This window comes from Rhipicephalus microplus, unplaced genomic scaffold (genome assembly GCF_043290135.1).
Source record: "Rhipicephalus microplus isolate Deutch F79 unplaced genomic scaffold, USDA_Rmic scaffold_12, whole genome shotgun sequence".
NCBI classification, from domain to species: Eukaryota; Metazoa; Arthropoda; class Arachnida; order Ixodida; family Ixodidae; genus Rhipicephalus; species Rhipicephalus microplus.
Genome location: NW_027464585.1, coordinates 30,973,839 through 30,999,223, shown reverse-complemented (window position 1 = coordinate 30,999,223; position 25,385 = coordinate 30,973,839). Strand labels below are relative to the sequence as shown.

General features: G+C 43.7%; 1 protein-coding gene across 5 annotated transcripts in view; it reads right to left on the bottom strand.

Annotated features, from left to right (window-relative positions):
* Positions 1 to 25,385, bottom strand: part of LOC119166718 (ATP-binding cassette sub-family C member 3) — a 308,522-nt gene that overhangs the window by 246,210 nt on the left and 36,927 nt on the right. For 3 of the 5 annotated variants that reach the window (XM_075882443.1, XM_075882442.1, XM_075882441.1), the window contains exons 2-6: positions 21,169 to 21,345; positions 3,787 to 3,912; positions 3,304 to 3,441; positions 2,730 to 2,870; positions 2,605 to 2,666 (exon numbers count right to left, since the gene is read on the bottom strand). In XM_075882443.1, coding sequence (XP_075738558.1) covers positions 2,605 to 2,666; positions 2,730 to 2,870; positions 3,304 to 3,441; positions 3,787 to 3,912; positions 21,169 to 21,345 — 644 coding nt within the window. Of the gene's footprint in view, positions 1 to 2,604; positions 2,667 to 2,729; positions 2,871 to 3,303; positions 3,442 to 3,786; positions 3,913 to 21,168; positions 21,346 to 25,385 lie in introns of those variants that run through there. The other 2 variants (XM_075882440.1, XM_075882444.1) reach the window with 2 other exon arrangements.

Genomic DNA, 25,385 nt, shown 5'->3' with positions numbered 1-25,385 from the left:
TGTCTCGTGTAGCTCGTCGGTGCTGAGGGCATGAGCCTCGGAGTAGTTAACTGTTGAGCGGTGGTTATACTGTCTTGTGCGCATATCAAGTGGCGTCTCAGTTTTCGTGGCTTTGGTCAAGAATTCATCAGTTTTTGGTGGGTTGCACACAAGCCCCACAAACAACCTTTTTTTGACACCTCGCATCAGGAATGGGAGCTTCTCCTCGGCCGTGGCAGGGTCTGCGTGACGAAACAGCCATATCTCTTCGACGAAGATGCACACGTTTTCGTTGGAGAGTTGCACATGCAACTCCAAGATAAAACAGGCATGTTAGTTGTGGTCAACGCTCGTGAACGTGATGAGGAACGTCGTCCTAGTGTTATTCCAGCTTCGTAGAGTAGACTTTGTTCTGGAACCTGGTCTTACATCTTCTAGGTAAAAGTACACGCGGCGCAGATTTTCAACGGTATCCCACTTGTTCGAGGCGGCGACTCAGTCGTATACGTCTCCAGCCAAATTTCTGGGTCCTTCATTGATGATCCGCAAAACATTGGTGGCTCTTTGGGCTACCGAAGCACGATTGGCACAGGTGGCACGGTGGGGGTCATCGTGCCTGCGGTAGAAGCCACGGTCTTGATTTGCCTAGTGTTCTCAGACAGAGGCCTGAACTCGGCAGCAGACCTTGTTGCCTATACGGCTCGGTCGCTGCTCGGGGTTGCTGTTAATGTCTTCACAACTGGCGCTGGGCTCACGGCGTGACGGAGGCGTCCCGTACATGAAAGGAGCAGCACATCTACCTGATAAAACGGGGTCGTAACGTCGACAATTGGAGCAGACTATAGTGAGAAGATTAATCTGTTTATTCGGCCAAACTTGTCGGGTGTACGAAGCGTGGCTTGTAGGAAAATGGTTGTGCTTTTTTGCTCATGCGTGATTTCCTGTCAAGCAGACTCAATATTGTGGCCCGTTAACTTCAGTTTCATTTAGAATAACAGTCAAGCAATTTAATGCATTCGTTGAAGACATATTTGATAGCAATACAGCAAAGTGTGCGCTTCCGTGCGAATTCGTTTTTATGTGTGTTTACTAATTTTTCATGCTTTTGAAATAAACCGCCAATAACGAATTACTTCTCCAGTATGTCTTCATGAACCTATTTCTACTAACTGCTATATTGAAGATGACTTTACTGCAACTAAGATTTGACAGTATACAGGCAAGCTTGAAAGGGCTTGTCAGCTGGCACTGTGGGAGCCACCTCCATTCTGTATGTCGGAATGTGGGAAATATCTAAACACCCAAACAGCAGGACAGATTTATGCTTATCGTCACAAAACCAATGCGTAAGAGTTCATGACGCTGTCAAGTTTTGCGTCAATCACAAAATAACATCGGCTACGCTGATGCACTGTATATACCGGTGTAACGAACAGCAGCAACGTAGAGAAAAAATGGCAGCATATCCACGGAGTGAATGATGAAGAGTGGGGCGAAGAATTCGTCCGTCAATTCGTTCTTGCTTCCGTCCGTCCATGCATCCGTCAGTGTGACCGTCCATGCGTTAATCAGCCCGTCCGTGCGTGCGTCTGTTCGTGCGTCCGTCCCTGCGTTCGTCCATGCAGCCGCCCCTGCGTCCGTTCATGCGTTCATCTATGCATCTGTCTATGTGTCCGTTCGTCCACCTGTTCAACACTCCAAGTACCACCATCTCGCATCTTTTCATCATATATTCCCCATATAGAAGCACCGCCATCCAGCGGACATTCCAAGGACTAAACGAGAGGTGGCACACGCACACTTTCTTACGGCTTGCGCTTCGGGTCCACTTCCCACCTTTAACCCCCTCGAGTCCATGGTATATACTAGTTCACTGTATTCATGGCACTGCGGCCGAACGCTCGCTAAACCTTTCAAAAACCATGGAGATTACGCCCAGCGAGTATGACGTAGCAAACTTTTTCAGTCAGATAGTGCTCAATGTACATGCCAATGGCTGCTAATGGGAAATGAGAGGCGGAGAATTCGGCTTTTACTTTCTTGCGGCTTGCGCTTCGTATCTACTTCCCATTTTTAACCACCTCGAGTTCATTCATGGTATATACAAGTTCATTGTATTCATGGCACTGCGGCCCAACGCTCGCTAAACCTTTCTAAAGCTAAGGAGGTTACACCCAGCGAGTATAACGTAGCAACCCTTTCTTGTCAGATAGTGCTCAATGTACATGACAATGGCTGCTAATGGTGATCGCAGCCTGCGCGTTAACTAAAAGCCGAATGCTCCTGTCTCTCATTACCCATTAGCAGCCATTGACAAGTACATTGAGCACTATTTTTTATTGTTCAACAACGCACAGAAGAAGTCTCTCACCGGCACCACCTTGGAGGTAAAAATGTTATACTTGTTACATACTACGGGGGACGAACGGGTGCCGCTACAAGGAGCTTGGCCCCTAAAAAATGTCTGATTGGCATCCTCAACTTCCGTCGCACACTTCATATGATTTCGCGCCTTTGTGATTTGTATAAAGGCCGAAATTAAAGAGTACGACATGTCAGTATGCAGGTCTTTAGTTGGCAGTGACTTGTACGTCCTGTGTCAGAGTGAAGAGCAGTATGGCTTACCTGTTAAACCACCAGAAAAGAAGCTTCGACAAAAATGACGCACGACTTTCGGGACATTGCTTCTGAAAAATACAGAACGGAAGCTTAGGGGGTTTACAAAGGCACAACGACCGCGGCGCACTCACAATGGCCTTCTTGCCGCCGCCAACCGGCTGTGCAGTGTCTGCAAAGCAGCTTAGCAGAAACTGTCCCACGATCACAGGACAGTACACCACGATGGTAACGAAGCGAAACTCCATCTGCTCGTCGGACGTGCTTCCCACATCCTGCAGGCACGCGCAAAAACATATTATATAGAGTTTTACGCCGCAAACGCACGTGTAAAAATGATCATAGGCCAATATTGTTTCGTGACAGCCGAGATTTTGTCTGCTCCGCACGGGAACAGTGCTGGCAGCAGTGTCTCCATGCAATATGAACGATTCCTTGAACGCGTCTGTATGCCGTGCCGTAACTACCACACAGGCTGCGTTTTTTTTTTTTTTTTGAAGCAGCAAAAAAATAATTTATTTGAAGACCAACGTTTTTCAACCAGAATGAGGATGCGCTTGGCACCAAAATGTCATTTATGTTTTGTGTTTTTAGTAAAGGAGTGTACGTTTTGTTCAAGCATGATTGTTCTTCGCAATACAAGTTTTGGTGAAACCACGGACTTCAATGTTATCGCACTTCATAGTACGCAAAGAAAAGCGTACTCACCTCACTGAACACTTGCAAGATGACAGACCGGTATCGCACGATGGACGCCAGGGACATAAGCAACCAAAATATGAAGAGTGGGCCGGACGTGCAGACTCCTCGCCTGCGAGCAGTTGTCATCAGAACAACGGCCAGAAGCTGAAAGGAAGCAATCGATGCGCAGAGTTCGCAAATTGCCATCACGCTGCATCCTCTTACTCTGGTCAAGCATTGAACTTCACTGCAATCACATAGGCTTGAATGAACTATTACCACATCATCTACGCGTTTCGCTTGTCGATATTGATTCCCCCTAATGCTCGTTACAAATTAATGTAATCACTAAGACTTCTTGGAAAATCGGCGTAATTCAAACAAAGCAATTTTAATCACAGAGACAGAAGCGACTTGACAAGTGCAGCGAAATCGAATTCAGCAATAGTAGCCGCCGGAAGCTCGTGGAGCGACCGCGTATATACTGGAGCAACGAAGTGTGGGACTTACGAAGGTCACCATGCGTGCGACAGGGGCGTAATACTCGACCGGAAACACAATGTGTCCGTCGGCGTAACGGGTCAGGGCTTGAGCAATCTCCACTGCAGATGTCACTATCAACACCACCGAAAGGAGCTGTAATAAGAAGAGACGGTTTGTTTGTAAGCATGTGCACATATTGAAGACACTTGGAAGAATTCGACAGATCCCACTTGTCGTGGAAATCAGTGTTATGTGAAACATGCGGATGGAATGTTACTGTGGTGCACTTTCATTCAGTGAAACATCACTAAATGATGGTAATGACCGTGATAATATAATAGTAATATTATTATTAACAGGATGATCTTGACCAGTATTCATTCACTTATATATGTATTATGTCCAGAAATAAACATGAAGCCTTTGTGTAGGCACACGCAAAAACAAATAAAAATACACAATACAATACAGTCCACAGAAAAAAAAGAAGAGAGGACACATAAAAAAAAAAGATTTCAGCGCAAAATAGGAAAAAGAAAAAGAGAACCATGGAATAATAATATTGTTTCGGGCTTTACGTGCCGAAATCATGATATGATTACGAGAGGCGCAGCTGTGAAGGGCTTCAGGAAATTCGACCATGAGCTGTTTCTTAACGTGCGCTGACATCGCACAGGACATGGGCCTCCATCGAAAAGCAAACCTGCAGATGACGCTGAAGGTACGCAGAATAGTTGTGTACGCACGGACGTATAGGTTTAACAGTTAGATATGTTTTATAAAATTTATTTGCTTACTGTTACGTAACGATGCTAACAGCAGCATAAGTATTACCTACATCAGAAGGTGATGAAAAAAATTTTATAAAGCTCTTACTATGCTGCAGTTTTTTTTATTTATTTATAAATACTGCGATCCTTCAGCTGAAAGATCATGGCAGGGTGGGAAAAAAAATGTTCGAGAATCGGTACATACAAAAAAATAATGAAAACACAATAAATCGTACGATTTGAATATACAAGGCGAAGGTTCACAAACGCTTATTTCAACAAATTTTTCGAGTAACATAACACATAATAACGTAACACGTAGAATACGGGTTATAGACTAACACAATAATTACAATAAAACAAATAATACAATGCAATGTGTAGTGATGGTTTAGGCGATGCTGTTTTCAAACAATGACAGTTTCTTCTGTCATTCTACACGTACGCGGCACACCCCGGTTCCCCGCTTACGTGACCCGCGTGTTCCCAGCAGCTTCTGGCTCCTCTCCGTCCGTGCAACGCCTCCTTTCAATACCAGAACAAACGTGCCCTTCTCAACGGGAGCCGCCTTAGTTCAAGGATGGTCGTGATGCGACGCCACATGAGGGGTAGCGCTTTTTGCGTCACACATGCGTCCGGACCGACGGTTTCCCACGGAGAGCCCATATACGTGTTTCCCTCTCCAAAAATATGCTTCTGTCAGTTTTCTTCCTTCGAGCTCCTTTGTGGCTCGAGGCAATTCCACCGCCACATTACAGCGCAGCCCATGCAGGAACATTGCAGTGACGCTTCCCCATTGGTTGCCTGCATAGCGACACCAACGGCGATACACTATTTCAAACCACCACATCTTTTACAGAGCTAGCGTTGCCGCCATTATTGTCAACACGAGGACAGCAAGGCGCTTCCCCTCGGATCTGTAAATAGCTGAACCAAAATTCATACAATTTTCGTGGTGAAGCTCTGCATTGGGGGTTCACGAAGAACCCCCACGATGACAAAAAGCACAGGCGAAGGCTAGGCGATGGGCGACAGCATAAAAGGGCTACAGGAGAGACTGGTGAACGGCTCGACCGGGCGCATCCGGCTGGCATTGATAAAATTAGGAGTAGTTAGTGGAGTGCAAGCTTAGTGGGCGCGTGGCTGGATAACAGGCTCGCCCATCACTCAAGGAGTTGGGCCTTGAATACATACGCCGGAAACGATAGGCCGATATGTTGTTTTGGTGTTTGTGAAGATCACGATGATGTGAGGATTTTATTGCCGCAAAGGCCATTTGATGGCCAACGAGCACCAGACAGTGGGACAAGATTGATATGTGGGGTTTACCGTCCCAGAATAACTAGCAAATTGGAAATTATTATTTATCTCTGTTTCACTAATTTATCACTCGACAACGCACCAGCCTGAGTATTCACATCAGGCATAACTGACCACCTGCCTTTTTTTTTTTGCCCTATTACGAGTGCCTGAACTCCAGACGTCCCCAGATATACGAGTAGAGAAATAAACGATAGAACTGTCCTTCCATTTCACTCAAAGACAGACAGCTAGATATCTATATATCTATATAGATAGATATCTATATAGATAGATATCTATATAGATAGATATCTATATAGATAGATATCTATATAGATAGATATCTATATATCTATATATCTAGATATCTAGATATCTATATATCTAGATATCTATATATCTAGATATCTATATATCTAGATATCTATATATCTATATATCTATATATCTATATATCTATATATCTATATATCTATATATCTATATATCTATATATCTATATATCTATATATCTATATATCTATATATCTAGATATCTAGATAGATATCTAGATATCTAGATAGATATCTAGATATCTAGATAGATATCTAGATATCTAGATAGATATCTAGATATCTAGATAGATATCTAGATATCTAGATAGATATCTAGATATCTAGATAGATATCTAGATATCTAGATAGATATCTAGATAGATATCTAGATAGATATCTAGATAGATATCTAGATAGATATCTAGATAGATATCTAGATAGATAGATAGATAGATAGATAGATAGATAGATAGATAGATAGATAGATAGATAGATAGATAGATAGATAGATAGATAGATAGATAGATAGATAGATAGATAGATAGATAGATAGATAGATAGATAGATAGATAGATAGATAGATAGATAGATAGATAGATAGATAGATAGATAGATAGATAGATATCTAGATAGATATCTAGATAGATATCTAGATAGATATCTAGATAGATATCTAGATAGATATCTAGATAGATATCTAGATAGATATCTAGATAGATATCTAGATAGATATCTAGATAGATATCTAGATAGATAGATAGATATCTAGATAGATAGATAGATATCTAGATAGATAGATATATAGATAGATAGATAGATAGATAGATAGATAGATAGATAGATAGATAGATAGATAGATAGATAGATAGATAGATAGATAGATAGATAGATAGATAGATAGATAGATAGATAGATAGATAGATAGATAGATAGATAGATAGATAGATAGATAGATAGATAGATAGATAGATAGATAGATAGATAGATAGATAGATAGATAGATAGATAGATAGATAGATAGATAGATAGATAGATAGATAGATAGATAGATAGATAGATAGATAGATAGATAGATAGATAGATAGATAGATAGATAGATAGATAGATAGATAGATAGATAGATAGATAGATAGATAGATAGATAGATAGATAGATAGATAGATAGATAGATAGATAGATAGATAGATAGATAGATAGATAGATAGATAGATAGATAGATAGATAGATAGATAGATAGATAGATAGATAGATAGATAGATAGATAGATAGATAGATAGATAGATAGATAGATAGATAGATAGATAGATAGATAGATAGATAGATAGATAGATAGATAGATAGATAGATAGATAGATAGATAGATAGATAGATAGATAGATAGATAGATAGATAGATAGATAGATAGATAGATAGATAGATAGATAGATAGATAGATAGATAGATAGATAGATAGATAGATAGATAGATAGATAGATAGATAGATAGATAGATAGATAGATAGATAGATAGATAGATAGATAGATAGATAGATAGATAGATAGATAGATAGATAGATAGATAGATAGATAGATAGATAGATAGATAGATAGATAGATAGATAGATAGATAGATAGATAGATAGATAGATAGATAGATAGATAGATAGATAGATAGATAGATAGATAGATAGATAGATAGATAGATAGATAGATAGATAGATAGATAGATAGATAGATAGATAGATAGATAGATAGATAGATAGATAGATAGATAGATAGATAGATAGATAGATAGATAGATAGATAGATAGATAGATAGATAGATAGATAGATAGATAGATAGATAGATAGATAGATAGATAGATAGATAGATAGATAGATAGATAGATAGATAGATAGATAGATAGATAGATAGATAGATAGATAGATAGATAGATAGATAGATAGATAGATAGATAGATAGATAGATAGATAGATAGATAGATAGATAGATAGATAGATAGATAGACAGATAGATAGACAGATAGATAGACAGACAGATAGATAGACAGACAGACAGACAGACAGACAGACAGACAGACAGACAGACAGACAGACAGACAGACAGACAGACAGACAGACAGACAGACAGACAGACAGATAGATAGATAGATAGATAGATAGATAGATAGATAGATAGATAGATAGATAGATAGATAGATAGATAGATAGATAGATAGATAGATAGATAGATAGATAGATAGATATATAGATAGATATATAGATATATAGATATATAGATATATAGATATATAGATATATAGATATATAGATATATAGATATATAGATAGATAGATAGATAGATAGATAGATAGATAGATAGATAGATAGATAGATAGATATTCTTTTCTGGTTTAAATCTCTCCGATATTGAGACAACTGCGAATTCCTGGTTGGATGAACTAAAGTTATGGCTTGGAGTGGTCCAGTTAGAACTAAATTTAAAAAAATCTAAATTTATGCTCTTCTAGAGGAAAAATAGACCTGCAGATCATACTATTTCTTTAATTTTCGATGGTGAGAGTATTTATCAGGTAAACAAAATACGATTCCTGGGCTTATGTTTTCAATGCGACCTTAGTTGGTCCGAGCATGTGGATAATCTTCGATTAAATATACCAAGGTCTATCGGTATAATTCAACGATCGCAGCATCTACTTCCAGGGAAAGTGAAACGGCAGTTGTACTTTTCTGCACGCGCAAATCATGTAGTGTCTGGAGTACGTGTAACAGAACAAATAGTGAAAGTATTATTCTTCTCAAAAAACGTGCACTACGTCTGTTAACTACCTTGGTCCCCCCAAATACGTCCCTTTTTCATGTGCACAATGTGATACCATTCCCAGAGTGCTACAAGGTACAACTAGCCATGTTAATCTATAAAAAATTAAGAAAACTTTCAGAGTTTTTCTGATACATACTTAAGCAGAGATCTTGCATACAATCTACGTACTGTTGCGTTAGTGGGGTTGATGTGTCGGACAAACTATGACATACAGTCAATTGATAACCAAATTGTTTTACTGTACAACAAGATTCCTGAAGTAATATAATACGCTTGAGAGACGAAAAAAAGTACTAACTCTAATTGTTTTCCCGCTTATGATTACTGCGTGACCCCCTTCGAAGATTTCGCCTTGAAACTGCGGATTTGCAACGCATTTCACGCGTTCATTTCTCAACATGCCAGTACTTCAAAAGCAGTCCCCGCAGTACAGGCGGAAGTGACTGAAAATCATCACGTTTGTCCCTCATCAGATTCTTGTTATAATCGGCTTTAACGGGTTGGCACCACTTTTACGTTGAAAACGATTTGGTGGCGTTTGCATTGCGTACTTCTGGGTCAACAATCTCCGAACTGCATGGGATACGTTGAAAACACAGCACTCGTGTTCTCAAGTATTCGCCAAAGCTGCCAGAGCCCCTCGTCAAGTGACTAGACGGTGTTGCTTGAATACAACAGAATGAGTGACGGCCTACAGGAGTGAGCAGTGTGAAGTCAGTGCTCCTCGGAAAAATCTGTGATATCTTTGCGCTGCTTAGAGCACATCGTTCTACCAGATGCACCAGAAAATTAGCCGAGCACCGAAAGCCCCTCATCAGGCCCCTTTGACATACTCTGCGGTGCTTTCACGGATTTGGAAACCAGCCTGGAGCTATTCATCAGTAGCGCCGGAGTCGCTATCGAGAACCACCAGTTTTCGAGAATTTGTGTCGCCTCGCACCCGTAATTTTTTTGGGCGGTGCCGTACTGCGTCTACCGCCATGACTGCCAGACTAGCCACGCGCACATCTTCCCAATTTCCCGTATCGGAAAAGGCGGCACGTTACCCCCTTCTCTTTTCCTTTCGCTCCCCATTCCTGTGCAGACATGTTGAGGCAGGCAGTTATTTATCACAGCAGCCTCATCTACATAACGTATTACACAGGAGGGATGGGGGTGGGGGGGGGGGGGGGTTATACAGTACATGATCGGTAAAGGCATATTTGCAGGGATCAGGTAGAGTAATATACTAGAACACACAAGAATTGCACACCAACTCGATAGTCGTGATAACAATGCAGACACACATCATAATAACATGGCGTAGATCGCAGCGTTAAAGTTCGTGCACTGTAATCAAAAATATACTCAACTGGGAGGAATTGGGGAAAGATGCGCCTGCTCTTCTCCGGTGGCCTCACTCAAACCGGATTGTGCCGGAGCAAATACATTCTTTCTCCACCGTTTTCCTCCGATGATCGCCGGACGAAGGAAAGAGGAGGAAAACGGGACCAATCCCCTGATTATGCTCCCGTGGTTCCTCCCGAAATGCTCCCGCGCGTCGCTTTTGCTTCGGTGGATGCTCTCCAATTGCTCCTTGTCATCGCTCACTGACATTCATTGGCTGTTCGAGGAGTGACGTAGGCAGCCTCGCCGCCGGGAGGCCATTCCCCACAAACCAACATGGCGCAGACAGAGCCGGTGCAGTGAGGATTGTGCGAAGCGTTCGGCAGCGTTGGAGGAAAGCAAATCATTCTGAGTACCTTCTGGATATTACAAGCGACCGGAAGAAACGAAGGTTATCAACGACAAAAGGTAGTTGCGCGAACGGTCATCGTGTACTGGTTCCTGGCACCTAACGACACATTGTGATCTCGCGAGTGTTGGTACACTCGGCGGTTGCTGGTGCGGCAAAAACATGTCGAGTGAGCTCTCCTCAAATTACACGTGTTATTCCTGTCAGGTATGGCTAAGATTGGATAATCTTGGGTTGAATAACCAAACATGTGATCAGTATTTGGCTACTATCACAAGACGTCAGTGAAAAATCAGCGGAATTTCGATAATGCGTTGTTTTAACTATACGTGTTTTTTTATTGCGATAGCAATTATATGGACACACTCGGCTGGATTTTGCGGCCGCCATCAGCGGCGGTGTCGTTCTTCATACATGTATACGTATCTATATATATGAAAACATAAGAAAAAAATCTACAACAAACACTTCGGCGCGCGGAATCAAACGTGGGACCTTCGCGTCGTGATTGCGAGGCGTTACCACTGAGCTACCGTGGTGTACCACTATGGACGTTCAAACGGCAAGCTATATTTATCTACAACTTACAGCTGTTAACAGACGTCTTGGGGGGAACTATCGCGTTTTCAGCATTATCTGCAAGATAGCGCAGTGAGCACGCAGCCCTCGGCGCTTTTAAAGGATATTTATAAAAGTACATGGTAGTTATAAAGTGGTAAAAACAGGTATCCAAGCCCACAGAGATAAAACGGGGGCTTAGGCAGGGGTGTCCTCTGTCACCTTGTCACCTTTGCTTTCATGATGTACCTACAAAGATTCGAGGCCAAAGTAGAGGGAAGTGAACTTGGCTTCAACCTCTCTTTCATCAAACGAGGAAAACTGATTGAACAAACACTACCAGCATTGATGCAAGCAGATGATATAGTGCTAACGGCAGACAGCAAGGAAGATTTGCACAGATTAATGGACATCTGCAGTAATGAGGAAGATAGGTTGGATTTCAGATTCAGTACGAAAAAATCGGCAGTCATGATTTTTAATCATAATGAAGGTAGCGAGCTTAGGATACAGGAGGTCACGCTAGAGATAACAGATAAATACAAATATCTGTGCGTATGGATAATCAATAGGACCGAGTACCTAAGGCAATACGAAATAAAGAACGTGAAGGAAACCATGGACTGACATGTGGAGAATTGGCATGATTAAGAAGTCCGCACTAGAGATCTATCGAACTTTTCAGCAGAGAATCGCCAAGAAAAGAATATATGATAATACTTGGGGTAGTTCTCTACTGTTTGAGGCCACGACAGGAGTATTGCGAACCAAGACCTATCGGGCCAAATACGAAGGGGTAGACACGGTATGCAGTGCGTGTGGAGAGGAAGAGGAAACTGCCGAACAGTTGATAATGGTAAAGGGCCTCACCCTATAGTTCAGGATGATGGCGCAGAGTTTTTCAAAGCACTGGGGTTTAGGGACAGGGAGAGCAAAATAGACTAAGCGGGTAGAATTAACTAGAAGGAGGTAATCTGATTGGTGGCTAAAATTAAGGCACGAGTGAAAATTAAACCATTCTCTGCAAAGTACCAGTCCTATACTTCACTATTGAAAGGGGGAAAAATAAATGTAGTTGTTGGTTCACTAAGTGTTGGTTCACTAAGTTACGGCTAGGTAGCGTCAGCCCCCACCAGATACAGCCGCATAATCCATCCATTCATCCATCCATCCAGCCTGCAGCGGCTCTCATCTTTCATGCGCACTTGGGCCCGCTGCTGCTGAAAATCATTTATTTATAGATGTTATTTACAGGGAGGGTGGGAACGGTCCTTAAAGGGCCGCCCCGTACAAACTAGGTGGGCTCCCTCTTACGGGAGCCCATTGGCGTTGGCCGCAGCCCGGGCACGCTCGACTAAGGCCCGTTGGGCCGTCAGGTCGGAGCAGCCGAGCAGGGCTGCCTCCCAGTCCTCCCGCGAAGGGTTGGGTAGTGGGGTAAGGTTTGGGGTTTTTCGGCATGCCCACACCATGTGGAAAATGTCAGAGGAATTTTCTTCACAATGCGGGCACTTCCCCGGGCAAGCGGGGTCAAAGTGTTTTACGATTGCCAGGCACAATATAGTTTTGGTATAAAGGCGAAGGAGGATTCGCTCCTCCGCATTCGTGAGGCCCTTACAGGGTTTCGGATAGACGTTATGGCCGGATTGATAAAATTGTGTGACCTCCTTAAAGGTGTAGCCGGGATTGGGTTCAAGTTCCGGATCGGTAGGAGACGAGGATAGTGCCCGGAGAGTGAGCGCGCGGGCGGCGGCATCGGCCGTCTCATTACCATCGAGGCCCGTGTGAGCCGGAGCCCGTATGATCGTTCGGTGCGCGGGGGCACCTAGGTAGCTGCTGTTCTGCAAAGTTTTATAAGCAGGGTACGGAATGTATCCCTGTTCAATATTGTGACAGGCACCCCTTGAGTCGGTGATGATGACCCTCGAGTCCTGATCTGCGGCGGCTAGTGCGAAGGCGATCTCCTCCGCGTGCGTAATGTTATGTGCACGGAATGTGAGTCCGTTTACAACGGTGTTTCGGCGAACGACCGCAGCCGTGTATCAACCACCGTGGTACGGGCCGGAGGCGTCCACGTAGAATACTCCAAATTTGTGACCGTAGTGTCGAGCCAAGGCTTCCGCCCGCGCGAGGCGTCGGCCACTGTAGTCTCGGGTCATGTTAGCCGGAAGAGGGCGCACGTGCAAGGAGTATCGCCAAACCTCTGGAATCTGTACGCGCTCTTCCGTGTGTATTGAATGATTGTTGTGTAGCCGGGCAAGGACTTGGCGACCCGGCAGTGTTTTAGAGAGTCTAGTATATTGGTTTGTCAAGTGCGCCTCTCTCAGCTCCTTGAAGGTGTTCACCATTCCCAAGCCCAAAAGGCGCGGGTTAGAGGTGCTGACAGGAAGGTCGAGGGCGCTTGTAGATTTTGCGGAGAATGACTTCAAGTGCATTCTCGTCGGATTTGCGTAGGCCCGCGTAGAGAATAAGGAGATGTACGCTCGATCATGCGCTCTTATCTTGCAGTGGGGAGAATCGCACGTACCCAGCGCACAAAGGTCACTTCAATCGTTGCACATGCTTCGTTTGCGAAGAGGGCGCGATTTTCAGACAGAGCGAAACTACAACTGAGACGCCTATTCGCGTTCATCTGTACCTGTGAGTACGTTTCGTGCGTCATTTGTGCGTGAGAAACGCGTGGCATGCTTCCCTCTGCTTGCCATCCCGAGCGTGACATTCTAATTTGTTGCTATTGCGTTCACTGCTTCGCCTTTGCGGCAACGCTGTGACTTTATTCCTCAACATAACTTCGGTGAAGAAAACGGAGAGTTGAGCGAGTCGTTACTGATTTATTGTGGCGTAAATATAGCGCAAAAAGTGAACACGACAAGCACTAGTCATTCACTTTCTTCTGCTCGCCTTTTTTTGCCGCATTAACGCCATAATAGCTAGGGTAAATTGAATCAGGTAGCTGTAATACTTGGAGCGCTGAATATATATGCAACAGTAGAAAATAATATAGTTTTAGGTTGATTCTATCAAACGGTAATAATTCCTATAGGTAAACCTAACTGGTTAAAATATATTTTTGGTCTTGTCAGTGCACATAAATGGCAACATTCGTCCACTTTATCAAAAAACGCCAGGTCAAGGTCAACCACTGCGTAAAAATTATTTTGATAGAATATGTAAGCTGAAATAAAACTTGAATAAATAAAATTAGTGTTATTTCTCTATAAATGCAGTGAATTGATGAAGGGCAATGTAAGTGGTACAGACTTTAAGAACGCATACGTGCGCTCATACTTGTGAAAAGCGTATTTTGGTTGGATGAATGGCATCTGAGATAATAATCTTCAAGTATATTAGACTCTTCGCAAGACGTGGTACATTTAGGAAAAAAAGAAGGGCGAAACAAACTGACGATACTACAAACGAGGAATGCCAAAATAAAAAAAGAGAAGTTGCTTGGCAGAACGAGTCGTGCAGTGCTCGACATTTCTGTAACAAAAAGGGGGGGGGGGGGGGGGCTGTAAAGTTAACCTATATGAAAGCCCGGCTCAACATTCTAAGAAGGAGGGGACATTGCAGTGAAAGAAAGAAAAAGGAGAAGACATCCTTTCGAAAAACTAGCCGTATTTTCTGTGTTGATGATGGAAGAGATTACTATCCTTGCTGCTGCTTTTTTTTTCTCTATTTTCAATCATGCTGCTGTGACTGTGGCTACAGATTTTTTTTTTTTTTTTTGCCGAGAGTGCGAACAATGCCGAGACGTAGTTTTGACCTGGGCAATACAAGGACGCTGGCTCGTGAACAGAAAAGGGGAAAAGGAAATTTCTTCAAGCCTGGGACGCTCGTCGTGACGCTTGCTCCTTCACCACCTTCTGTGGCATCCAAACGTGTGCACGGACCTTTCAGTCGAGTGAACTGGTCGGCCTTCCCTTATTTCTTTAAAAACGCAGTCTGCTTGGGTGGCGTAATGTTTATGCCTTTTATTGCCTATTTGTTTTGTTACGTTGTAGTGAAGTTTTCTTCATTTTGTGCTTGAAGCTGTTGGTCTTCAAGAAATACATGCTCAGACAATAACTATTTAGAAAAGGCGTCCCAAAGACAAGTATCAAAACAGAGCGGTCCGTACAAATTGAAAATAAAACAATGCCAACTTACCCGAAAATAATTTTACAAAGGAGATGGAGCTAGGCTTTTCTTAATGAGCGGCCACAACCATGCAAACTGTAAGGGCCTACTTTGCTAGAAGTATGACGATGAGCACGCACTTAAATGCGACAGTTATAATAAGAATTGTTATTTGATCAAGTTAGGAAATCATCGGGAGGAACATTTCTGATGCCGCCTACGAGAGTATCAAGATAAGATTATTTTAGTCAAAAATTGCTTTTGAATGCTTCAGCAAATGTTGAGCTATTGATTTAGAAATATATAGAAATCTTCGGCCAGTTTTGAACTTCGTTCGCGTCAGGGAAGTGTGTTTTCATTAAGTTGCGGCTGTCTCACACCGGATTACATCGGATGTGCCTCTTGATACTGAATGCTGATTGTGTGTGTGTGCGCGTGCGCGTGCGTGCGCGTGCACGTGCGCGTGTGTGTGCGCGCGCGTTTGCAGCTCTGATGCACCATTTCAAATCTCATGCATAATTATTTTTTACTAAATATGCAAGAAGCAATCAGCTCAACCCTTGCGTCATCAATGAAACTGATGGATGGTCCTTCGGGGATGAAGAGTGGTTCTCGGTGGCCACGTTTTCTTCGTTTGTCGTGCATCGTTTTACAGCATTATGGGCTTCATTTTTAAACACTGCGCTTCAAACATGAGTGTTGTTGATTTCATGGGATATGCCTTATGGTGTTATTTTTGGTGGTTTTTGCATGCTTGTTAATTCTTGTCTCCTTTTCCTGATTGCTGGGTAATCTATCCAGAATTGGCAGCTTATTTTGAATAAATCAAAGAATAAGAACTCAAGTGTTTTCTTGAATTTTATTTGCTAGAGCTCTGTAGAAAAGAATACACAGTACCTCTACAGTGCTTGCTTGAGAATAGGGGCTCCTTCATCTAACCAATGCGTGAAACGATCAGCATACAATAAACAGCGTAGCGAACACTTTAAAAAGTACTGGTCCACCCCACAAACTCTGTCCAGACGAAGTACACTGGTAAAATACTCCAGAGGTACCACACAAAAGCTCCAAATAGCCGGTGTGAAAAACTCGCGAAAAATGCTCCGGAGTTTTCACGTAATCAGCCCGGCCAGCCGGAGGAAAATGCCAGCAAAAAGTGCTCCGTTGGTGCCACGCAATTGCTCTCGTCAGCCAGATTGAAATATATTTTAAAAGAAAGTAGCTCGCGTAGTTGCTTGGATGAGTTGATACGACATGATTCGTTACTGGCGCTGTTTTCATGTGAATCTTTTAAAAGTCCTCCGGGTGCGCCACGCCATTCCGACGGCGAGCCGGAGCAAACAACGTCCGAAGCAAAACTTGCTCCGAAAAGGGGGACGCTAGAAGACAGGTGTTTTACTCCAACCTCGGAGTAACTATTTTTTTACAGTGTGGTTGCATGCAATATGACTGGTTGGGCCAATAAATTCTTAAGTTTTGCGCGGAAAAGATGTGCTCATGAACGACTCGGTTCCGTCCTGGTAATATCTCAACATTGGTAAGCCTATGTCTAATTTGTACAAATTTGATGTATTGGGCTCGATTTCGCTTAGTTATAATGATGACCACCCTATATGGTCTGGGGAACGCCCAATCGTCTGGCCGCGATGACTAAGAATTTCGAAGATGGGGACGGACTTCGGCTTCATAACGGTCACGAGTCACACACGTTAAAAAGGAAGTGTTTCGATACCTATGTGACTCGAGAGGAGATAACATCATGGTGCCGTTTTATCCTGAACGGTGGCAGTATTTATAAAATGCGAAGCATTTCATAGCGAACTCCGGTGACTGAGTCAGTCTGTCCGTCCGTCCATCCATCCGTCCGTCCGTCCGTCCGTTTGTCAGTCTAGCCGCCTACGACTTAGCTCCCCCGGCTGTTTCGATAATAGTATCGATACCAAAATTAGTATGGCGTAACATGACTGTATGACGAGCATACGTGACCCGTCACAACATGAAAGTTACGACATGTATGTCATGAATGTTTTGATTTACATTTCATGGTCCTGCAGCTCTTGCGATGGTTTCGTTCACACGGCATGTTGCAAAACTGGTGTAATATGCCATGAATGCATGTCGAACACAATCAATAGGTCCTAACATGAAATTCATAGCATGCGTGTCATGTAACAACATGACTACATGCCACACTCATGATGCGCTGGCGGCCGCTTCGATAGTTTCACCTATACCAAATTTGGTATTACGAGACTTGAATGGACGACGAAGGTATGTGACTGGGGCCAAAATGATGATCATGAGATGCGTGTCATGTAACATGACTACATGCCACGCTCATGAGGCGCTGGTGGCCGTTTCGGTAGCTTCACCTATACCAAATTTGGCATTACGCGACATGAATGGATGACGATGGCATGTGACTGGGGCAAACATAATAATCAGGAGATGCGTGTCATGTAAGAACATGACTACATGCCACACTAAAAGCGCCAATACACTTCGGCGTGACCAGCCGCACATGAACGCCGGCGTTAGTTTCGTCGCGTCACGCTGGCGATGCCACGCAAGGCTTCGATCTGCCTGCCCTGCACTCGAATGCGCATGCCACGCTGCGTTGCTTTGACGCAACCGCTTTTGAGCTCGCGCGGCGTCCCTCCATCCCGAAGAGAGGCAGATGCGGTGCTGTCTGGGTAACGTCGTCGGCGCGAAATACGGCAAGTCGCATTTCGCGCCGCTTGCCGCTAGGCCACGCCGACGGACGCTGGTCGCACCGGTCACGCCTGGCGTCAGACTATAGTCCCCGTGTTTTGCTAGCGTAGCGTCGCTGCGCCCTGCGCACGCGTGCGTTAACGTTACGTCGGAGTATAATGGGCTCTTCTTGTTACGCTCGCCGCCATTTCGCAAGCTTCACTTATACCGAATTTCCTATTACGGGACTTGAATTAATAACGAAGGTATCTGCTTGGCGCAAACATGATAATCATTAGATGCGTATCATGAGGCAATATTACTATGTGCCACGCTCATGATGCGTTCGCGGCCATTTCACTAGCTCCACATATACCAAATTTGGTATCGCATGACGCGAATGGACAAAGAAGGTAGATGCCACGTCCACATATGATAATCATGATATGCATGTCATGTAAAACATAACCATATCCTACGCTCATTGCGCGCTCGCGGCCATTTTGCTAGCTCATCATACACCAAATTTGGTATTAGTTGACGTGAATAGATGAAAAAGGTAAATGACACGCCCAAACATAATATTCATGACATGTACGACATGTACGGCATAATTGCCTCCGCCTCATAACGTTGTGCTAACTTTAAAGTTTCATGTTAACCTTCTTCATTTTTTCTTCGTATACCATCGATTCCCGCTGATGCGGGATCTGCCTTTTATAATTGCTTTAGCACGAATTTGTGTTCGGCTGCAGTGGTAGGGATTCCTTTCGAAAGCCTAAGATCGTGGCTGGCTGAATCAACGTTGTTCAGAAGGCAAGCCTATCTGAGAAGCTCCTGTTCAATTTATGATTCAGCTTTCTTTGCATAATTGTATGTGCAGTTAAAACTATACTTTTTCCTAATTCACTCGTGTTCGTTAGAGGCCAACTCCGGCAATTTTTTGGGCCATGTCAAGGCTATGGTGTTTCTATGTTCCCGAGACACTCTTGTCACGAGCCCGCTAGCTGAAATGCTCAGAAAATTTGAAAATAATCTTAGTAAGCAAAAATGTGTAATACCGAAACCGAAACCAAACCAAGCACCCTGTCTGCGTATGACGTACTATTTGGTAGAGCCCGAGGCCGTATACTGGCTCTGCCGGCGCGGAGTATGAAAAGTGAAAGCCAGTCCAGCGAAGCACCAGCCAAACACCACAGAGGAAAGAAGAAAGCATTCCCGTGCTATATCTGCGCCAAACACCGCCTCCGTCGCCTTGTGTAAAGCACAATAAACGCAACAGCTGCCAAAGATGCGATGCCATCGGCTGCGTCACTTCCGTTGACATGGAAAACATGACGTCACACAGACCGTGTTGCCAATAATTCTGGAAAGTGAGGTGAGCTTTTCGAGGTAATCTTTAAAATTCATTTCAAAAAATCAGTGCATCACTCAAACATGTGATTTGGCATAAAGGACTAAAATGTGCAAAAGAAAATACCCAGCGAATTTTATTGCAATTCATTAACATAAAAAAATTGCCGGAGTTGGCCTTTAAAGATTCGAGTGATTTGTCTGAACCGTGCTATTTTTAGCATAGTCCTGACTACTCTGTCTAAAATTTTGTTGCCACAAAGTATATCAATTTCGTAGTCTAACGTTTGTTAGTCATGCTGTGCTGGTGTATTTTCTTGCAAGTAATACCTGTAAACGTGTAATGATTGCCAATCTAATGTCCAATTGGCACTGAGGGTAAATTGATCACTAAATAAATGAATGAATAAGTAGATAGGTAAATAAAAATAACATTGTTTGAAAATCCACTAACTTTATTTACAACAATATGCTGTACTCAATAAGTGCTTCTGTGGAGTGTGGGCCTCCACGAAATAAAAATAAGGCGCTGTAGAGAGAGTGAGAGAGAAAAAAAAACATTACAGAAATGCAGAGAGCTTTGCCTCAGCTACAGTTTGCTCTGGCCTGCTGTCCTGCGCAGCTGAGAGGGGACAGGAAAAGAGTGATCAATTACGATGGTGAGGTAAGGAGAGGAGAACATGCTCTTTTTACGCTTGGGCAATTCCAAACACGGGCACTCAGTTCAATGGCTTTTAAAAATGCTATGATGCGGCTCCTATAAACATACTTGTGCTGCTGAGGTCCGCAGTCAAGAACTTGTATGTGTATACCGGGATACATTTCGGCTTTTTTTTTTTCAAAGTATCTTCGAAGGATTCTATTACGGCAAAGGCAAATTCATCTATCTGCATTTCAGGCTTGCACACGATGCATCCCAACATCTGCATTTCAGTATCTCTGACCAGCCCTACATCAAAGGTATCTTTTTTTCTAGTCCGGAATGCTTACCTACAATTTTCTCAAGCATTGAAAATCAGTGTACACCTGTAACAGCCCTGCCATATGGAAAACAATCCCCAGATTACGCACACTCAAATGCCCTAGAAAACAGGAGGGACCGCCGCCGTAGCTTAATTTGTGAACGCGAGATCCTATAAGGTTTTATACCGAATACGTACCAGCAGAGAAGCTGCTGACCACTTCTTTTAAAGTAACGTCATAATTAATGAGCTCTAGCTAAAGAGCAAGATAAGAGCCCTTATCCCGCGTTGCTCACTGTATAACAGAAATTCAAGCAGCACTCTGCAACTCACAGCAGCAACACACTGATGGTCTAAGGTGAAGGGGAATCCGGAAATGCAATGATTGGCACGATGACGCACTAAATCGGGTAATACATGAGCGCCCCGGGTGTGCCTGTGATCATCATTGACTCCGGAAAATGTCCAAAGTTTTTTTTTCCTTCTTCGTAGAATGAAATCTTTTCAATAATGGACATCAGCTGTTGCGCGATCAATTTGTGCGAAAGCACTTTTGTGGAAGCTAGAAACAAGTTACTTCTCCAGCCCAGGGAAAATATCGGTGTATAAGAATGAACAGCAGCTATTGCGTCGCCTCAAGCAAAGCCGTGTTTTAAACAAAGCAAGCTAGTAAAACCACCGCACAGCACAAGCCCTGCTAACCATGACCGAACGGCTGCTTCGTCAGGAAGCGAGTGCAGTGGAGCCCCCCGAAGCTTCACTTAGGTTATGAGCGCGTAATTCTAGGAGACGCAGAGCACTGACCACTTTGGCGATGTTGAGGAACGTCCATGGCAGCGGCGGGTTTCGGCTGCGCTTGAAGGCCACAACGTCGAAGGGACACGTGAGCCAGAGAAAAAGGCATGGCACCCACACCAGCACCGTCTCCTGGAAGCAGGGCGTGAAATCCGGAGTCTCGGCGTCCCACGTCAGGGAGTTGTCCTGCGCAGAGATGGGCACAAAATTGCTTAAGCAAAGATATCAAGCTAAGCATTGCCCCGCAACGCAGAACAAAACGACGCACTGCCCCTCGTGGCGCTTATTCAATGCGCTCAGCTCCATTAATGTTTCTTATTGCCCATTAGCTTATGCGTGTCACGTATTTGAGTATCTGCGTGTAAACATAGTGAGAAAGCAGGTTGTGTCCCTGCTGGCGTCTTTTCCCTCATTTTTTTTTCACATTATTATCGTGAATACTACACTAGACTTTAAACTGCGACTACAGTTCCCTATACATTCCTTGGCTTCGTGATCTAATAATGCTAATTGAAGATATATCGTTGGTGTGCTACAAAGTCTCGCACAAACGTGCCTTTGTGTGCTGCATGCAATTCGTCAAATATTACTTTGATATCACGTTGCCTCGGTTGACCACTGCGCAGCGTTTCAAAATTATCAGCGTCTATTTTCGCTGATATGAGTTAATACAGACCTTCGACGCATACGCGGACACAGTAGACCATGCATGGTATGCGTCACACGCGCCTCCAAGTAGGGGCTTCATGACGTACGAAACAGGTGCTACACCCACAACTGTTGGCTCAAAGGAAACACGAATACAAATACGTGCATATATAGATGCATAAAAAGTAGACATCAGGGCCATACAGGCAACACGCACTTGTCCATGCCCTCAGTGGTGAGTCTGTCCTCTTTCCGCGTTCATTTGTTTTTTCCGTAAAATAATCTCAGTGGCCGATAGTTTTCATTCAACAGAAAGAAGTAGCTCTAAGGATTCCGCCGGTCGTTCCTCAGTCTTTATATAGGGGTCCTACAACACTGAGTTAAAATGGAACAGCCTCACTGTAAGATCCATGGTAATAAGGGTTGCAGCCCAAGCACGAAGGTGCTGGAAGAAACGTGAAACGAAAGGTGAGGCAAGGAAAGCAAAGAGGACAACACGAGCGCTGACTACCAACTGATTTTATTTTTCACGGCACACATGATAATTTATACAACAAGCAACCTTTTAACAGCAAACGTGAGCAACGTGACATACTTCTGGGGGAGTGTCCGATAAAAAGAAGGCAATGATAAAATGGCTAAGCCCTATCTAAAAGCGCGAACTCTGTCATACAAGACCATTGAAGGCTGGCTTACGCATCTGTCACCAAGTTTCCTAATATGATACGCCTCAGCTATTTCACGGGTAATTTGTCCACATGGCGTACCAGCACACTCACGCCCGGAAATCGAGGCTGGCACCCGCAGCTTTTAAAATGCAAAACAAGGTTTGAACTAATTCCTTTGCATAAATCGTTCATGTGCTCTCCCAACCTTTTATTAATGCACCGCCCAGTTTGGCCTATATAACAACGATCGCACGTTAAAGGAAGCATGTAAACAACACCAACTGCGCAATCTATAAATTGTCTACATGCTTGATTGTCTACAAACTAATGTCTACATGCTTCATTTAACGTGCGGTCGTTGTTATATGGGCCAAACTGGATGGTGCTATAATAAAAGGTTGGGAGAGCACATGAACTATTTATGCAAAGGAATCAGTTCAAACCTTGTTTTGCACTGTAAAAGCTGCGGGTGCCAGCCTCGATTTCCGGGCGTGAGTGTGCTGGTACGCCATGTGGACAAATTGCCCGTGAAATACCTGAGGCGTATCATATTAGGAAACTTGGTGACAGATGCGTAAGCCAGCCTTCGGCGGCCTGGCATGACAGAGTTCGCGCTTTTAGATAGGGGTTAGCCATTTTATTATTGTGCCTTCTTTTAATCGGACACTCCCCCAGAATTGTCACGTTGCTCACGTTTGCTGTTAAAAGGTTGCCTGTTGTATATATTATCATGTGTGCTGCGAAAAAAATTCAGTTGGTAGTCAGCGCTCGTGTTGACCTCTTTGCTTTCCTTGCCTCGCCTTTCGTTTCACGTTTCTTCAAGCGCCTTCGTGCTTGCGCTGCATCCCTTATCACCATGAAATTTAACCAACTAGCCCAAATAGCCGTTCTTCTCACTGTAAGCGCATAACACTCCGCCATTATCCCATGTCACAAAGAGTTTACAACGTGCCGAGCGAAGCTTCTATTTTGTCGCAAAAAGATCAGGGATGAAAAGTGGCAAATTAGTGCGGACCTAAGCACTTTGTTCATCGAACAAAGCACAGCTCGCTTTCGCGCGCGGGGATCCCGGGGCGACCACGGCGCAGCTGACAATCAGCCAACCATCGAGGACGGTGCAGTAATCTGCGCGCCAGTCTAGAATTAATTGTAAATTCTCACGGATTCAGGCTGCCTGCATCGCTGTGATGTTTGGCGCGCGTGTTTATCGAAACTTCGACCAAAAATTGATTTCTGACAATGTGATTTTTTTTTGTTGCAGGGTTGCCTTAAAGGTATTCCTATCGGGAAATCCTAGCTGCAATCATGCGACGTAACCAATGAAGATTCAGCCTCAAAAGACGTGCGGGTGCTATATAAGAAACTACAAGGCCGGGCTTCTCTCTTTGAACAAAGTCGACCATGGGCATCATGCAGGTTAACCAGCCAGCACAGACACATTCACGACAGTGAATCGAAGCAGTACAGGTAATTCCGAAAGACAGCTGCGCCGACCGCAGTAAAGTAAATCGTCATTTATGCCTTAAGAACTAAAGCCTCATGAGGCTAGCTTTGTCTACGCTCTACGGCGTTCCCAACTCAGTACAAGCATCAACTGAAAGCCACAAATTCTTCGTGCAGTATAACTCCATTGAACAGTTTCTCTTAGAAAATAGGACATCTCCAGTAAATCACGAAGGATTACAAATGCCTCAACTCACTGGTGTTGTAACCCTCTAATGTACCCAAGTGGTATTGCTTTCAGAAAACTTGCGAGAAGGCCCCATTGTTACTTTTCTTGTAGAGTACCTTCTAAGAAGGAAAGGGAAAAATTCCAGACATAACCTATTTAGACTGAATTACAAATAAATAATGTATTCGAATATACGTGTAACAGAGTGATTTACGTGTACCACATTAAATATACAATAACTGCTTCTTCGTGGAGCTTTGACAGGTTCATGTGCGTTTTATGAGCCACTGTATTTTTCGTTCCAAATAATGCCACATTCAGTTCTCGATTTTCTTATCACCTCGTTACACTGTACGTAATTCTGAACGCAAAATGCGCATGCAGTGTTGGAGAAGCTTCAGGACTATAGTAGATCATTTCGTTAATATTGTTCTGGGAGGGCATACAGAGAAACGAGTTGACGGGTGTGATATATTTGCACGACGCCAAGCCTAAGCCGAGATGGCAAGCGAGAGCACGCCCCACATCCCAGAATCACGTCGTCTTTTTCGCTGTCTGTCTTGCTTCTTCAGCGTGATGTAGTCCTGTAAGAATTTGACGCAAAATGCGCGAACATTACAGATTATTCTGGAACCTACGTGGCTGTTTTCGATATCGCTAGTACATTTCACGACACGTGTATAAATACCACCGTGCTAACCGTTTTGTTCGCCGCTATCAGGGCCCATGTATTGCTGTAATCTGAAAGTCAGTTTTGTGGTCGAATAAACAGTTTCATCTGAGCGTCGGGTCTCCGCCCTTCTACGTCACAACCACGTGACAATAAGTAGGAGCGAATAAAGTTGCCATTACAATGTGAATTGGAGGTGTTTATTACCACAGAAACTTGGGAGGGTTCGTACTGACCCATGAAGGTACCTAGGAGTGCAAAACACATAATAAACACGAAAAGGACTACTGAGGACAAGCCTTCACTTTGGGCTAAGTTTGTTCACAGAAATTACCCAGGCTTTATGTTACACCAGAAGAAAACTAAGAGGGAGGCGCTCATCCTGTCACGTCGTTCTCGTGCTTTCTGTGTTTTGTGCTGCTAAGTCTGAGCACACGGGCCAACACCATTTTCGCCTCCATCGAAATTCCAGTCACCGCAGCCAGGACTTGATCCCGCACCCTGTGGGTCAGCAGCCGAGTACCTTAGCCACTAGACCAGCGCGTCGTGGCTGAAATGTGCTCTTTGG